Here is an 18,273-nt window from a genome sequence, read left to right as displayed (position 1 = left end):
GGATTCTGGGACATTCAAAATAGTGAAAGTGGCGTATTGAAGTGGTTGGCGTTTCTCCTGTATAAGAATAGGTTCCTTTCAGATGTGTCAGTTTTAAGAAAACCAACAGTTTTAAGAAAATTATCAGTTCTGTTATTTGAAGAAATAACAAGATCTTGTTTAAAGTTCATTAAATGTTTTCTTTCTCTGCTTACAAGTGAGAACAGATCTGTTTTGAGACTGTCTTTTGAGCTTTTCCTCAATATTCATTCTACCTGATGTTTTTCAGAACATTTTCTAAGAAAACAGTGAATGGTACTCTTCAGACTGTCCTACTGTTAACATACGTTGGGTTGATAACTGTAGGATGTGGTATATGTTATTAGAAAAGCAAGCATAGGTGTTTTGAACAAACTTAGAAGATAGATGATGGATCTTAGATTATGAAAGTAGTTTCAGAGGTAGAGACACGGTAGCGAATGGAAATAAGACAGGAACTAGGATGGTGATGGGAACTGGAGAGGAAAGAAAGGATTATAGGCAGTTGGGAGGATAAGCCTAAAAAACCTTGGGTTTATTAGGCAAAAATTAGGGAAAATGATAGCTTAAGGTGGTGGGAGAAATGTTCTGTTTTCATGATATGTGAAATGTTCTGTTTTGTAAAGTGATTTAGAGTAGACATGAATGTGGAAAGTGAGAGTGTAGTCTATGATATCTGTCCTTGGGACCTAAGGGAGCTATGTTTTCAGCAGTAGTTGTTAAAGAGGGATCTGATTGAGTGTGTATAATTAACTTTTTGAACACAGTATCGTAATTTTACACAGAATTGAGATTGAACTGAAAACTGACCTTTTCTAGTCCTGTGGCCACTGCTGAGTTTTTCAAATATGCTGACATGTTGAGTGCAGCACTTTAATAGCATCTTTTAGCATTTTAAATAGCTCAGCTGGAATTCCCTCACCTCCACTAGCTTAGTTCATAGTAATGCTTCCTAAGGCCCACTTGACTTCACACTGCAGGATATCTGGTTCTAGGTGAGTGACCACACCATCGTGGTTATACCTGTCACTAAGACCTTTTTTGTATAGTTCTTCTGTGTATTCTTGCCACCTCCTCTTAATCTCTTCTGCCTCTGCTAGGTCTTTACCCTTTCTGTCCTTTATCATGCCCATCCTTGCGTGAAATGTTCTCTTGATCTCCCCAGTTTTCTTGAAGAGATCTCCAGTCTTTCCCATTCTGTTGTTTTCCTCTACTTCTTTGCATTGTTTATTGAAGAAAGTCTTCTTATCTCTCCTTGCTATTCTCTGGAACTCTGTGTTCAGTTTGGTGTACATCCCTTGCCTTTGGCTTCTCTTCTTTCCTCAGCTATTTGAAAAGCCTCCTTGTATAACTACTTTGCCTTCTTGGATTTCTTTTTCTTGGGGATGGTTTTGGTCACCACTGCCTGTACAGAGTTATGAACCTCCGTCCATACTTCTTCAGGCACTCTGTCTACCAGATCTAATCCCTTGAATCTATTCATCACGTCCACTGTCTAATCATAATTAATTATTATTTGGGTCATATCTGAATGGCCTAGTGGCTTCCCCTACTTTCTTCAATTTAAACCTGAATTTTTCAGTAAGGAACTCATGATCAGAGCCACACTCAGATCCAGTCTTGTTTTTGCTGACTGTATAGAGCTGCTCCATCTTCAGCTGCAAAGAACATAACCAGTCTGATTTTGGTATTGACTATCTGGTGATGCCCACGTGTAGAGTCTCTGTTGTTGAAAAGGGTGTTTGCTATGACCAATGCGTTTGCTTGGCAGAATTCTGTTAGCCTTTGCCTTGCTTCATTTTGTATTCCAAGGCCAAACTTGCATATTACTCCAGGTATCTCTTGACTTGCTGCTTTTTCAATTCAATCCTCTGTGATGAAAGGACATCTTTTTTGGATCACTGCCTTGTTGGGGTGAAGGGTCTTCTGTAACTCAGTGAAGCTATAAGCCGTGCTGTGTAGGGCCACCCCAGACGGTTGGGTCATAGTAGAGAGTTGTGACAAAACGCGATTCACTGGAGGAGGGAATGACAAACCAGTCCCTCAGATAGATTTTCTATAAGAATAAGAGAACTGGTTATAAACTGAGATTTTTTTGTAAAGGGAATATACAGGGAAGTTTGAAAGGCTTTACAGAATAACTTGGTCTGATCTAATCTGAATGTTATGTATGTCTTGATGTTCGTATTCCTCTACCAATTGGAATAAGAATTGAATAGAGAACTAGGTTAACCAGTATACTGACACTTCAACATATGTGATTATATGAAAGTAAAAAGTTTTCTTTCTTAAGTGAAAAATACATTTGCAGTTCATATCACATATATGAGACTGACTAGTATAGGTAACCAAAGATTAATAACCAAGAAAATCAGAAGGTTTTGAATAGACAGTTCTTGGAAGCACAAATGACGCTTAGAAGCTATAAAAAGCTCAGCTTCATTTAGAAATGTATTACAAAGCTATAATGGGGTGTTTTTCACCTATCAGATTGGCAGAGGTTAAAGGATTCAAAAACTGCTATGTTGATAAGGTTGAGGGGAGCCAAGCACATTAATACATGTATATGTGTAAATCACTAGGTAGTTTCTGTGAAAGTTAGTTTGTCACTGGGACAAAAATCACAGATATGCTTGGACTCAAAATTTCTCCTTCTAGGAATTTATCCCATAGCTATTTATTGCAGCATCATCTGTAGTGATAAAGGATTAGAAACAGTTTAAATATAAGTACAGAATTGTGTGAATTGCATGCCACCATTTCTGTGAAAATATTTTTTAAAAGACATGCTTGATTATGCATAGAACCATCTGTGAAAGAACATGCAAGAGGTGGATGGCAGAGGTTCCCTTTAAACAGGAGAAGAGGTGAAACAGAGACATGTTTTCATTTTTTAAAAAAATTATTTATTTGTAATTGAAGGATAATGCTTTAAATGTTTTCATTTTATATGTATCTTTGTCTACCTGTGATTTTACAAGTTTTACTTACTTTCAGAAAGTGAAATGGTCTTTTAAAAATTATAGCTCAAGCAGTGAATACAAATACAGTATATTGGAGTCTTGATGGAAATAAATTCTGGCTTGAATTTCTTTTTCATTTTGTTAGTCTTGTATGACTTCTTCAGATTTTTATGACTTGAGGCTTTGTTCTCCTTTCTGAAATGACTTTCCATGTTGTCTTCTAGTTAGGGAAAATGAGGCTGACAATCCCATGCCGTGCTGTGACTTGTACACACCTACAGTGTTTTGATGCTGCCCTTTATCTGCAAATGAATGAGAAGAAACCCACCTGGATTTGTCCTGTGTGTGACAAAAAAGCTGCCTATGAAAGTCTAATTTTAGATGGGTAAGTATATCCCAACATAATACTTAATTATACTCAATCTTATTTTTAAACTGTAGTTAGTGGCCCTTCTGTCTCTACAGTATTATAGTGTTGGGGGCAAGAGGGTGAGTAGTTTCCTTTTCTTTTTCTTTCCATGATCATATTTCATTACCTATAGGAAAGAGGGTAAAATCCCCTTAGTGATGTCATTTTGCTTTTCTAGAACTAGAAGAGCAATGAAGTCTCTGCAAAAACATACTAATTAAGTGGTAGGGTAAATAGAGTTGTGTTATGCAGCGGGTAAGTTTAAAGTGGGAATTCACTTCTAGGTTTTTCTGACTCTGGAGCCCAAACTCTCAAGCAGAATTGCTCATATTGTGTATGTTGAAATTAGGAAAATAATACAACCTAATTGTTAGTAAGTAGTGTGTGTATACATTATTATTTTCATTCAATATAGAGTGAAAAATAACCTAGATCTTTAAAGATAATTCTGCAGCAGGTTTTTTTGAAGTTTGAAAAGAGTATTACTATAGAGAGGAATGAGACAGTAAAGAGTGGTGGGACTTTTTCTGTCTGTAAACTTTTACTTTTTAACTTGCTTTGAAATAATTTAAAACTTACCAAGAAATTGTTAACAGTAGCATAATGTGTCAGTTGTTAACATTCTGCCGTATTGTTTTACCACATTGCCTCCTAATTTGTATGTATTTTTGTGTGTGTGTGTCTGTGTATGGAGAGAAGAAGACAATTATCACTGTTCTCAGGAACCTTTGAACCATTTGAGAAGTTGCATGTTTCATGCCCTCTTGCCTATTCATATTTTAGGGTGTGCTTCTGGATACTCGACACTGTGTCGTGGGTACACTGCTTATCGTTAATGTGTTTTAGAGAGTTTCGGAGGTTTCATTTGAACAAACACTTGTTTTTTTGTCAGAAACTTCAAGATTTCATTTTTCCCCCCTTTCATTCATGCAGTTCTTTATTCTATTATGCATTCTTTCATGAATTCTTTCAACATAATACGTATTAATTACTTGCCTTGTGTCAGGTCTAAAATTGAGACAATAAAGAATTGTGTAGTAAATGTTAAGTGCTGTAAGGTAAAGAGTGGAACTCTGTGAAGAGAACTGGGGATGGGGAAGAAACTGCCGGTGGGGAGTATGCGATCACATTACTACACCTCACCTGGTTGTTGGTCAGTCGGCTCACCAGCACTTAATGAATATTCTCTCTTCATAGGTTTAGGACACTGCCTCCATCATTTAAAAATTTGTATACACAAGTGTCATTTCTGCGCTGTTATTTGTGCCATTGATCAAAGTATTGTTCAGTATAAAACTGTTTTAATTATTGGATTTCTGTTATGCATTAATATCTCTTAGGCCTTATGAATCAGAATTTTCTTGACCATCATTGCAGTTGGCCATATTCACCTGAATGAAAGCATTCTTAAATTACACAAATCTTGTTTTGATTTTGATTGGAATTTTGTTTTTCATATAATTGGGGAAAATACATATTTAAAGTTTTACATCTTCTAAGGAAGGTAGCGTTTTTCCTCATTCATTTTTATCAGTTTTATTGTGGTAGAAGAACTATCCCTGTTTAAAGTGTACAATTTGATACATTTTGACCCCATATATACCTGAAATATCATTAAAATATGACAACAAATATGTCTATCACACTTGAAGTTTTCTCAGTTCTTTTGGGACTCCATGGACTGTAGCTCACCAGGCTCCTCTGTCCATGGGTTTCTCGGGAAGATACTGGGATGAGTTGCCGTTTCCTTCTCAGGAGGGCTTCCTCACCCAGGGACCAGACCCGTGGCTCCTGCATTTGCAGGTGGATTCTTTAGCTCTGAGCCACCTGGGAAGCAAGGTGGCTGGAGAAGAAAATGGCAACCCACTCCAGTATCCTTGCCTGGAGAACCCCATGGACAGTATGAAAAGGCTAAAAGATAGGATGCTGGAAGATGAGCCCCCCACAGGTCAGAAGATGTCCAGTATGTTACTGGGGAAGAGTGGAGGGCAGTTAATAATAGCTCCAGAGAGAATGAAGCAGCTGGGCCAAAGCAGAAATGACATTCAGCTGCAGAAGTGTCTGGTGGTAAAAGCAAAGTCCGATGCTATAAAGAACAATATTGCCTAAGAACCTGGAATGTTAGCTCCAGGAATCAAGGTAAATTGTATGTGGTCCAGGAGAAGATGGTAAGATTGAACATTGACATTTTAGGAATTTGAACTTTCAGATGACTTATTATATCTACTACTGTGTGCAAGAATCTGTAGAAGTGGAGTAGCCCTCGTAGTCAACAAGAGAGTCTGAAATGCAATATTTGGGGTATAGTCTCAAAAAGGACAGAATGGTCTCGGTTCATTTCCAAGGCAGACCCTTCATCATCACAGTAATCCAAGTCTGTGCCCCAAATACTAACACCAAAGAAACTGAAGTTGACCAGTTCTGTGAAGACCTACAATACTTTCTAGAACTAATAGCAGAAAAAGATATGCTTTTCATTGTAAGGAATTGGAATGCAGAAATGGAAAGTCAAGAGCTATCCGAACTAGCAGGCAGCTTTGGCCTTGGAGTACAAAATGAAGTATGTCCGTGGAATTCTCCAGGCAAGAAATTCTGGGGTGGGTAGCCATTCTCTTCTCCAGGGGATCTTCCCTACCCAAGGATCAAAGCCAGGTCTCCTGCATTGTGGGCAGATTCTTCACCACTTGAGCCACCAGGGAAGCCCCAAATGAAGCAGGACAAAGGCCAGCAAAGTTTTGTTAAGAGAACACACTGGTCACAGCAGACACCCTCTTCCAGCAACCCAAGAGATGACTCTGCACATGGACATCACCAGATGGTCAATACCAAGATCATATTGATTTTTCTTTGCAGTCAGAGATGAAGAAGCTCAATATAGAAAGCAAAAACAAGACCTGAAGTGGACTGGCTCAGATTATGAGCTCTTTATTGAAAAATTCAGGCTTAAATTGAAGTAGGGAAAAACTACTAGGCCATTCAGGTATGACCTAAATCAAATCCCTTATGATTATGCAGTGGATGTGACAAATAGATTCGAGGGATTAGATCTGGTAGACAGAATGCCTGAAGAACTATGGATGGAAGTTCATAACACTGTATAGGAAGCAGTGACCAAAGCCATCCCCAAGAGAAGTAAAGAAGGCAAAGTGGTTGTCCAAGGAGGCTTTACAGATAACCTCAGGAAAGAAGAGAAGTTAAAGGCAAGGGAGAAAGGGAGAGATATACCCAGCTGACCACCGAGTTCCGGAGAAGAGCAAAGAGCGATCAGAAGGCCTTCTTAAATGAACAGTGCAGAAAAATAGAGGAAAACAACAGAATGGGAAAGACTAGAGATCTCTTCAAGAAAATTGGAGAAATCAAGAGAACATTTCATGCAAGTATGGGCACGAGAAAGGATATAAAGGGTAAGCACCTCACAGAGGCAGAAGATATTAAGAGGAGGTGGCAAGAATACACAGAACTATGCAAAAAAGGTCCCAATGACCCAGATAACCATGATGGTGTAGTCACTCACCTAGAGCTGGACATCTTGGAGTGTACAGTCAAGTGGGCCTTAAGAAGCATTACTATGAAGAAAGCTACTGGAGGTGAGGGAATTCCAGTTGAGCTATTTAAAATGCTAAAAGATGATGCTAGTAAATCATCTACACTAGTATGTCAGCAAACTTGGAAAATTCAGCAGTGGCCACAGGATTGAAAGTTTTAATTTTCATTCCAATTCCAAAAATGAACAATGCTGAAGAATGTTCAAACTACTATACAGTTGTTCTCATTTCACATGCTAGCAAGGTTATGCTCAAAACCCTTCAATCTAGGCTTCAGCTGTCCTTGAACTGAGAACTTCCAGATGTACACTCTGGCTTTCTAAGAGGCAGAGGAACTAGAGATCAAAATGCCAACATTTGTTGGATCATGGAGAAAGCCAACATGTTTAGTTCTTGATAAACATCCACTACTTCACTGACTATGCTAAAGCCTTTGTGTGGATCACAAAAAAACTATGGAAAATTCTTAAAGAGGTGGGAGTACCAGACCGCTTTACTTGTCTGCTGAGAAACTTGTGTGTGGGTCAAGAAGCAACAGTTAAAACAACATATTGGTTCAAAATTGGGAAAGGAGTATAACAAAACTGTATGTTGTTATCCATTTTATTTAACTTATACACATAGTACATCATGTGAAATGCCAGGCTGGAATCAGGATTACTGGGAGAAATATCAGTAACCTCAGATATGCAGATGATAGCACTCTAAGAGTAGTAAGTGAACAGTAACTAAAGAGCCTCTTGATGAAGGTGAAAGAGGAGTGTGAAAAAGCTGGTTTGAAACTTAGCATTCAAAAAACTAAGATCATGGTATCTGGTCTCATCACTTCATGGCACATAGAAGGGGGAAGAGTGGAAGCAGTGACAAATTTTGTTTTCTTGAGCTCCAAAATCACTCTGGATGTTGACTGTAACCATGAAATTAAAAGAGGCTTGCTCCTTGGAAGGAAAACTGTGACAGACCTAGCCAGCATATTATTAATAAAAAGCAGAGACATGACTTTGCTGACAAAGGTCTGTACAATCAAAGGTGTGGTTTTTCCAGTAACTACCTGCAGATGTGAAAGTTGGACCATAATGTAGGCTGAACACCGAAGAATTGATGCTTTTGAGTTGTGGTGTTGGAGAAGACTTTTGAGAGTCCTTTGCACTGCAAGGAGATCAATCCAGTCAATCTTGAAGGAAATCAACCCTGAATATTCATTGAAAGGACTGTTGCTGAGGCTTCAGTATTCACTGTTGAAGAACAGACTTCAATTCTTTGGTCACCTGATGCAAAGCACCAACTCACTGGAAAAGACTCTGATGCTGGGAAAGATTGAAGGGGAAAGGAATAGGGGGCGGCAGAGAATGAGATGGTTAGATAGCATCACCAACTCAGTCACGAATTTGAGCAAACTCCTGGAAATAGTTGAGGACAGAAGAGCCTGATGTGCTACATACAGTCCTTGTGGTCACAAAGAGTCAGACTCAACTTAGCGACTGAACAATAACAACAGTTTTCTCATGTATCTTTCTAACCTCTCATTATTTCCTCAGTCAAATACTATATGCTTACTGTTTCTATAGATAGTTCTGGATTTTCTAGAATTGTGTATGAATGGCATCATAAAGTGTATTTCCTTTGTCTAACTTACTTTTATTCAGTACACTTACTTTGAGGTTTGTCCACATTGCTGTATGTACCAATAGTTTGTTCATTTTTATTGCTGAGTAGCATTCCATTGTACAGATAGCCCACAGTTTATCAATTCATTGTAGATGTGTTGTTTCTGATTTGGGGTCTTGCAAATAAATCTGCTAACAACATTCATGTCCAAGTCTTTGTTCTGATGTTTTAATTTTTCTTGGGTAAGTACTCAGGAGTGGAATCCCTGGTCACATGCTAGGCGTATGCTTAATTTTTCAGTAAATTACCAAGCTGTTTTCCAATGTGATTGTACTATTTTATATTCCCATTAGCAGTGTATGAGAGTTCTAGTTACTCCACAGTCTCATCAACATTTGGTATTGTTAGTTTTTTAAACTTTAGACATTCTACTGATATGTGGTTGTACCTCATTGTGGATTTAATTTAATGCAAATAAGGGATTTGCATTTCCCTTATTTCTATACTGAACATCTTTTTGTGTGTTTATTTGCCATCTCTGTATCTTTGGTGAAGTGACTGCTTAAATTTTCACTCATTTTTCATTTGGGTTTTTCGTTTTCATGTTACTGAGTTTTGGTAACTCTGTACATACTGTGGATGTACGTCCTATTGTCAGATAATGTAATTTGTAAATGTTTTGTGCCACATCCTCTTTTTAGGCTCTTAACAGTGTCTTTCAAAGAGCAGTGGTTCTTGGATTAAGGCCAGTTTATCAGGGTTTTCTTTTATGTCCTGTGCCTTTGATATCATACTGAAGATATTTTCCCCTAACCTAGGGTCACAAAGATTTTCTCCTTGCTTTCTTTAGAAGTCTTTTCATTGCATTTTACACTTAGCTGTCTTGTCTGTTTCAAGTTAATTTTTATATATGGTGTGAGATAAAAATCAAGGTTTTAGCTTCATTTTTGTTTCTGGCATATGGTCATGTGGTTGTTCTGCCACGCTTGTTGAAGAGATTGGCTTTTACTCACTGCATTGCCTTTGCGTCAGTTTTTCAAAAATCAGTTTGCCGTATGTGTGTGGGTTCATCTTTGAACTTTATTCTGTTGATTTGTATATGTTTATGTCAGTATTGCACTGTCTGGAAATCAGAGTAATATGAGACTTCTAATTTCTTTCTTTCTTAAAATTATTTTGGCAATTATAGATCTTTTGCATTTCATTGCACATTTTAGAGTCAGCTGGTCAATTAGAAGAAAACCCTGTTTGTTTTACTTGTATAATGTTGACTCTGTAGATCAGTTAAGGGTGACTGCACAATAATAAGTCTTTTAATCTATGAACATGATATATATAGCTATTGATTAATTAGGTTTCAGTAATATTTGGTAGCTTAATATTGGTCTTGTGTGCCTTATGTCAGATTTTTCCCATTATTTCATGTCTTTGATGTGGTATTGGTTTTTATATTAATTTCTCTTTGTTATATTATATGGAAATGTAGTTGATTTTTGTTTATCTTGAAACTCTGCTAAATGCATTTTGTAGTTCTAGTTGCATTACATAGAACATAGAATGTTCTGTATAGAAAAGTTAATACTTTATGAATAAAGACAGTTTTACTTTTTCCTTTTTAATTTAGATGCCTTTTATATTTTTATCTTGCTCTCTTGAACTGACTAGTCTGTTTACATGATTATTTGCATTAATTGATTTTCAAATATTAGACTAACCTTTCATTCTGAAGATAAACCCCACTTGGTCATGATTTGCTATGCTCTATATTGTTGGGTTTGTTTTGCTAAGTTCATGAGAGAGAGTGGTCTGTGTTCCTGTAATGTCTGTTTTTACTGTCAGAGTAGTGCTGGCCTTATGGGGTTTCCCAGGTGGTGCAGTGGTAAAGAACCCTCCTGCCAGTGCAGGGGACACAAGAGACATGGGTTTGATCCCTGGGTGGGGACGATGCCCTGGAGGAGGAAATGGCAGCCCACTCCAGCATTCTTGCCTGGAGAACCCCATGGACAGAGCAGCCTGGTGGGCCCAGGTCATGGGGTTGCAGAGTCAGACTCGACTGTGCAGCTGAGCACCCACACAGTGCTGGCATTATAGGTGAGCTGGAAAGTCATGGTACTGTGTCTCCTCAGATATTTGGTAGAATTTCATACTGAAGACATTTGGGCCTGGAATTTTCTTTGTGGTAAAGTTTTTACAAATTCAGTTTCTTTAACGGACACAGGGTTCCTTGGGTTATTTATTGCTTTTTGAGTAAGTCTAAGTCTGACTAGAAGTTTGTCAGTTTTATTGATCTTAAAGTACCTGCTTTTGGTTTCTTTGTTTTTCCTCTATTTTATTTTTTCCCTTTTTTTTTAATGCTCTTTGTTATTTTCCTTCTCTGGTCACTTTAGTTTACTTTTTTCTAGTTCTGTTTCGGTAGAAGGTGGGGTTCTTGATTTGCATCCTTTTGTAATGTTGGAAGATTGTATGGCTTTAACTACCTTCTACAGATTTTAGTATATTTTCATTTCCATTCAGTTCAAAATACTTGGAGTGTTTTAATATTATCTTTGTGTCATGAGTTGTTTTGTTTAATTTCCATATATTTTTCTGAAGTTGTTTTCCAATTTCATTTCATTTTGATCCTGTAACATAATTTATATGCTGAGTTATTTTAAATTTATTGAGACTTTGATGTCCCTATTTCTGCCTCCTTTCCCCATCCCTGTGATCCTTTTTTCTTGATAATAAGCCTATAAATTATTTCTTGTACAGTAATTTTTGTGTTTGGTTTATACGTTATGTTGAGGGTTGTTTCCTTATTGCAAGTCCCAGCAAGAATGTTCCAGGTGTCTATTTTTGGTTAATCACTGATTTTTAAGGTGATACTCAGTAAGTCATTTAACTCTTTTGTTGCCTGTTGAGGAGCTAAAGCCTGGGAGGAGGGAGGTGCTAATAGTTGTTATAAAGTGTGAAGTATTAAAACACCAAACAAACAAAAAAAGCATTAGTTTTTGTCTCCAAGGTAAAAGATATTACTTTGTTATTTCACCTTTGAGCAAAGCCATGCAATTACGTTTCTGTTCTTCTCACTTGGTTTATAGGCTTTTTATGGAAATTCTCAATGACTGTACTGATGTGGACGAGATCAAATTCCAAGAAGATGGTTCTTGGTGTCCAATGAGACCGAAGAAAGAAGCTATGAAAGTATCCAGCCAACCATGTCCAAAAATAGAAAGTATGTGCAGAGTGGCCGCAGAGAGCAAAGCAGTGAGACTCGTGTGTTGTTATCTGTAGCATTAACCTTGGCCAGTAGAACTACTGTTAGGAGTTCAGTGTGCTCAGTTTACCTTTTGATCATTACACATCTTATTTCTCCCGAATGGTTTTTCTTCTTAAGACATGTGCAGAGGTTTATACCACATTATAATCAGTCTTTTCATAGTATATTTTCCATATATAAAGTAAATAACCATCTAAATTGTCTTATTATTTTTTACTGAAGTATAATCACTGTACAATATTATCAAAGTTAAAGGGGTACAGTATAGTGACTGACGGTTTTTAAAGGTTATACTGCATTTATAGTTAATTGTAAAATATTGGCTGTATTCCCTGTGTTGTACCACATATCCTAGTAGCTTATCCTGAACCTAACGGCTGTACCTCCTGCTTCCCACCCCTCTAAGGCCCCTCTTCTCTTCCTTCTTCCCACTTGTAGCCACTAACCTGTTCTCTGTATCTGTGAGTGTGCTGCTTTTTTGTTATATGCATCAGTTGCATTTTTTAGATTCCACATATAAGTGATTTCATATAGTATTTGTCTCTGTCTGATTTTTTTTCACTTTAGCATCATGCCGTTCAAGTTCATCCATGTTGGTGCAAGTGGCAAAATTTTTTTCTGTTTTTAATGTCCGTGTGTGTGTGTTTGTGTGTATGTGTGTAGGTACACACCGTACCTTCTTTATCCATTTATCTGTTGATGGACACTTAGGTTGCTTCCATATCTTGGCAGTTGTAAATAATGCTATTATGAGCTTTGGGGTGCATGTATCTTTTTGAATTAGTGTTTTTGTTTTTCAGTATATACCCCGGAGTGGAATTGCTGGGTCATGTGGTAGTTCTGTTTTTAGTGTTTTGATAAACTGCTGTATTGTTTCCCATTGTGACTGCACCAATACATTCCTACCAACAGTAATCAAGAGTTACCTTTTCTCCATATCCTCACCAATATATTGCCTGTAGTCCTTAGACTCATCTTAATATGTGGTGCTTGTTACAACATGAAAATTTATAAGTGACATTTCTGTGGATAGTTTTCCAGAATTGTTTTTAGAGTGTCTGTAGGAGGAACCCCAAGTAGACATGTGGTTAGAGAAGCTGCATTTTCCATTAATGGAGAGTAGGGAAAGATGATCACAGGTTAGTTGGTTTAAAAAAAAAAGGTGAGTTTAAAGCTCATTGCTTTGTGGGAAGAAATATGACCCTGAGTTACTTAGCTCTGCCTTCAGCTCCCTGTGATGTCCATGCTGAGTGGGGAGATTTAGGGCCATCTGAGAAATTGAAACCTGTAGGTGAACCTAGTTTCTTTTTATCTGACATAGTCCACTCACTGAATTTTGTGCTGACTGTGTTTCACATTCTGACAATGTAATGAATAACAGGTATTCAGAGTAGGAAGAGAGGAAAAAGTGAAGGATTTATGTCAGTATTAATCATTCTCCTGTGTTGTTACTGAACCTGTGGGAATGATCAAGTTTTCCCTCATATGTGAGAAAAATAGTGATTTAATTAGTTGCTACTGCTTTTCCATTATCAAGTAGCATGCATTTTCTACTAAGTAGATTGTAGAGCATAATATATTTTCTTTGAAATAGTGAGTTACATATCGTGTAAGACTATGGAAGTGGGCAGAAAGGAGAACCTAAGTAGGTAATTGGTAAGAAAAACTTTGAATGTCTGAGTAACTTGTTAAAGTGAGATAGTTGGGGTTTTTTTCAACTGATATTATCAAGGTGAACATTTTATCCAGTTCTGGCTTGTGGTGAAGAGCTTATGTATTCTTTGATGTAAGCACCAGTGCTTTGTTAGAATGGAAGTGTATGATTGTGACTTAGTACTACCACGTCTGTGAGAATACACAGCCAGTAAAGCCACATACTCTTGTCCATGGCCAGAGACCAGCCCCTTAACTCCAGATGTCTGTCTATAATGTGAGTCCTCACCGGGGGAGATAGTGTGAGGAGCAGGATCTACACAGATCTACTGGCAGTCCTGGGGAGATAACTCGGCAGGTGCTCTCTGAAAGAGGTTTTGGTCTTCTCACAAGGCATAGTGCTCCCTGTCTCCTAGGTAAGCAGTCGTTTTATAGATGGATGTCTGAAGTTAGAGAGCTCGTCTCTGTCCATGGGACAGAGTATGGGCTTTATGGGCTGTGTATTCTCCAGGACATGCTACACAGTTTAAAACTTTCTGGCTGGAGCTTGTGTTACACCTCTCACTTTTTTCCCCCCCTCTGTTCTCTCCATGTAGCTGCAGCTGTCCTCAGTAAGCCTTGTGCAGTGACTGTAGCCAATGAGGCAAGCAAGAAGAAAGTGGATGTCATTGACCTAACAGTAGAAAGCTCTTCTGATGAAGAGGAAGGCCCTCCTGCCAAAAGGAAATGCATCTTTATGTCAGAAACACAAAGCAGCCCAACCAAAGGGTTTGTGAATTTATAGTTCACTATTGTTTATTACACTTGGAACTAACTGTTCTTGGGTTAGATTTGTAAATGGCTCTTGGAGAGTGGCATAACTATAGAGGGCCACTTTAATTTGTGTTCTGTTCAGTTGAAATATTTTCAAATGAGCATGTTGTTCATGGGAAAGCAAATTTTGATGAAGAAGATATTCCCATCTTTGGGAAGTGAAGATTGATATCTTCTCATGTCTAAATATTTCATATTGAACACTTTCTGTTATTTTCTTGACTCTCTTTGTAAGGAGTAAATTTGGCATCACAGACCACCGTGAGGAAGTGGAGTGTGTGGAGTGTGTAATTGGCAATCTGACCAATGTGGATTCTAATTTTGACACCATTGCTTACTTGTTCTGTGATCTTGGATGAAATATTTAACTTGTTTGAGCCTCCTTTTCCTGTTCTGTAAAATGGGGTTAAATAATGCCTACCTCATAAGATTATATTCAGGTTTCAATAAGATAATGCAAGAGTTCAGCCTGATTCAGGCCCATGGTAATTTTCTTAGTAAAAAATGATTGCCTTCCCTTCTTACCCTCTCCAAGGCACAGTGTGGGCAAGTAAATGTGGTCTAGCATTTATTTGTAAGGCATCTGGCAGAAGCTGTTGCTGACGTAGTAAGTGACAGGTTTAAGTAATTCGCAATAGATACTTCTGAGAGATTTTGGAACCTGTAGCAAAGTAGCAGAGGGTTCTGTCGACTGACATCCCATGAGCATATTATTTCAAAGTTGAGTGTGCCAGTCTTATCTTTTGACCTCTCATTGCACTTCTTTTCTCTAATGGCTTTTTGGGGTATAATTTACATATCATAAAATCCCACATCTGAAGTCTTGAGTTGCACAGTTCAGTGGTTTTAGTAAATTCATAGATATGCAGTTATCACAACTCAGTTGTGGAATATTCTCAACACCCAGTAAACATCTCTCATGTTCGTTTGAGTTAATCCCCATGCACACTCCAGTAGGCAACCGTTGATCTTCTTTTTATTGCTATAAATTTGCCTCCTCTAGGCATTTTATACAAGTGGAGTTATATTCTCGGTGCACTTTTGAAACATTCCTTTTTTACAGTTAACTTTTGAAACCAGGAGAATTAAAGCTTTCTGTGCTGCTTCTTCACTGTTAAAATACTTGTATTTCCAGATGTGGTTTCCACATCACAGTGAGAGTGCATTTTTTTTCTTAGTGGAACTGAAAATGAAATAAGTATTTCAACTGGGATTTTTTTCTGGGATGCTGATCATTTATGGTTTCTTTCAGACAATTTGGTTGGCACTTCTAGAATTTAAAGACTTCCCTGGTGGCTCAAAAGCATCTGCCTACAATGCGGGAGACCCGGGTTCAATCCCTGGATAGGGAAGATCCCCTGGAGAAGGAAATGGCAACCCACTCCAGTACTCTTGCCTGGAAAATTCCATGGACAGAGGAGCCTGGTGGGCTACAGTCAAGGGGGTCGCAAAGAGTCGGACACGACTGAGTGACTTCAGTGTCAGTGTCTAGAATTTAAATGATAAAAAATGAAAATAGAGTTTTGAAATGTTTACTGGCTTATATGTGATATTTCCAGAGTTTACTCTCCAATGAAATGCTTTAGAACACACTGGGGAAACGTAGGTTGCACAGTATTACATATATAGTTAGATGGATTCACACCAGGTTGAAGGGTAACTGTCCTCTTGGAGGGTATCTCTGGTGGCTCACAGTAAGGGTCATCTGAGATGACCTCACCTCGCTGAGGAATCAGGACAGTTCACACCTGTGATCAGCTACCACAGAGAGAGATGTTGAGTCTCATCTAGGTTAAAAAGGAAAAACCTAACATTTAGAGTATAAGGTGGAAATTTGTGACTAAATCAGCAACACGTGAAAATTTTGGTTTAAATTGTTTGTAAAGTGCAGCTACCCCGCTCATTCCACGAAGCTGGCATAATTCTTAATACCCAAACTTGACTTATACATTAACAACCAAACAGGAAAACTGTTATGAAACAGGCTTACATTAGGAAGATCGATGAAAATTCTGAATTCAGTCTTAGTAAATTATTTAATAATATATTAAAATGGCATCCTTTAATACCAAGTAGAGTTTATCCAAGAATGCTTTATAATTAGGAAATACATTGATTAAAATGGATCTTGTCATAGACAACTAAGCCCTCCACATCTGTGGATTCTGGCAACTGTGGATCGTCACAGATAGCTAGAGGAAAATATTTTGTTTTTAAGTTTCCAAAAGCAGGAACTATTTCACATAGCATTTGCATTGTATTAGATATTATAAGGTATAAAGTAATCTAGAGATGAATTAACTTATGGAGGATGTGCAAACACTACAGTATTTTAGGTAAGGGCTTCAGGATCTGTAAATTTTGGTATCCTTTTGGGGAGAGGGTCCTTGCACCCAGTCTGCTGTGAATACTGAGGGACGACTGTATATCATCATGTTAAGAGATGATGGCCTTCTGTAAATTAACACACACTTAGATAGACGCTCTCTGAAGTGTCAGAATTCACTTAATGGTTTACCACTTGAGCTGATTTGTTCTTAGATTGCATTAATAAAAGAAGCAGTATCCAGGATACATACCCATGCCAGTTCTGTTCCGTTTTAGGCTAAATGACTTTCACTTAGACCATTTCAGTCAGGGCTTTCATCAAGAACAGTATTAATGAGAGCAGCCAGAGGAGGGAAAGAGGATGGTGAATGGTGGAAACTAGCCTGGTGGATGAGTGGGTCTAAGGACTGAAGCTGTGAAGCCAGGAGAAGAGAAAATGTGATATTTACCTTGTAGGTCTTGAACAGGAGTCACTGATGAACTGGGTTAAGTTTATTCTTTGTTACAGCATTTGGCAGATACAAGGCCTGTAGAGGAATGATACATGAAAACTTTCCATTGGAGTTTTCTGAACGCTAAGAACGGTGATATTTTGTGTTAAAATCACATTTTCTGTGTTAAGGTAGAGTAGATGCCACTTGTGCAGGGGTCACAGTGGAGACCATACTGTGGTTATTTCATCTGTGTAATCCCTTCCAACTCTTAAGATTTTTTCTTTTTTTTCTGGTTTTGTATCTGGTCATTCTTTTCATGTCCTCCCTTTTTTGTCAGCATCTGGAAATTTTCCCTAAGTTGTAAATTTATCATAGGGCTTCTCAGTGTTAGTAAGCAAATGGGGAATAGAGGGAAAATAAGACTTTTAGAAAACCTCTGGTGTTTTTCTAAATTAATAGATAATTTAAAAATATTATGTCCCTACCCCATGCATTGGAAATTGAGTGATTGCTTTGTCATTAATAAAGAGGTATTCTCAAGACAGGAAACAAAGATTAGAGATAGATTAAGAATCATTGCATCCATGAAATTAAAAGATGCCTTGGAAGAAAAGTTATGACCAACCTAGATAGCATATTAAAAAGCAGAGACATTACTTGGCCAACAAAGGTCCATCTAGTCAAGGCTATAGTTTTTCCAGTGGTCATGTATGGATGTGAGAGTTGGACTGTAAGGAAAGCTGAGCGCCAAAGAATTGATGCTTTTGAACTGTGGTGTTGGAGAAGACTCTTGAGAGTCCCTTGGACTGCAAGGAGATCCAACCAGTCCATCATAAAGGAGATCAGTCCTGGGTGTTCGTTGGAAGGACTGACGCTGAAGCTGAAGCTCTAATACTTTGGCCACCTCATGTGAAGAGTTGACTCATTGGAAAAGACCCTGATGCTGGGAGGGATTGGGGGCAGGAGGAGAAGGGGACGACAGAGGATGAGATGGCTGGATGGCATCACCGACTCAATGGACATGAATTTGAATAAACTCTGGGAGTTGGTGATGGACAGGGAGGCCTGGCATGCTGTGATTCATGGGGTCGCAGAGTTGGACAGATGGAGCAACTGAACTGAACTGAAGAATCATTCGGAATTGGTAGCAGAATTGAATCTTTTAAAATATTTTTATGATCATAAAATGGGAACACCTGGTGAATTTCAGGTTTATAGATAAAAATTCAAGTTATTGAAATTT

At 38.1% G+C, this 18,273-nt stretch overlaps 1 protein-coding gene across 9 annotated transcripts in view; it reads left to right on the top strand.

Annotated features, from left to right (window-relative positions):
- Positions 1-18,273, top strand: part of PIAS2 (protein inhibitor of activated STAT 2) — a 100,255-nt gene that overhangs the window by 63,013 nt on the left and 18,969 nt on the right. For all 9 annotated transcript variants that reach the window (XM_043443703.1, XM_043443696.1, XM_043443699.1 and 6 more), the window contains 3 exons: positions 3,206-3,366; positions 11,624-11,757; positions 14,052-14,223. In XM_043443703.1, the coding sequence (XP_043299638.1) occupies positions 3,206-3,366; positions 11,624-11,757; positions 14,052-14,223 (467 nt within the window). The remainder of the gene's footprint in view (positions 1-3,205; positions 3,367-11,623; positions 11,758-14,051; positions 14,224-18,273) is intronic.

This window comes from Cervus canadensis, chromosome 23 (genome assembly GCF_019320065.1).
Source record: "Cervus canadensis isolate Bull #8, Minnesota chromosome 23, ASM1932006v1, whole genome shotgun sequence".
NCBI lineage: Eukaryota > Metazoa > Chordata > Mammalia > Artiodactyla > Cervidae > Cervus > Cervus canadensis.
Note: the sequence above shows the minus strand (reverse complement) of the source record. Positions and strands in the feature narration are given on the sequence as shown.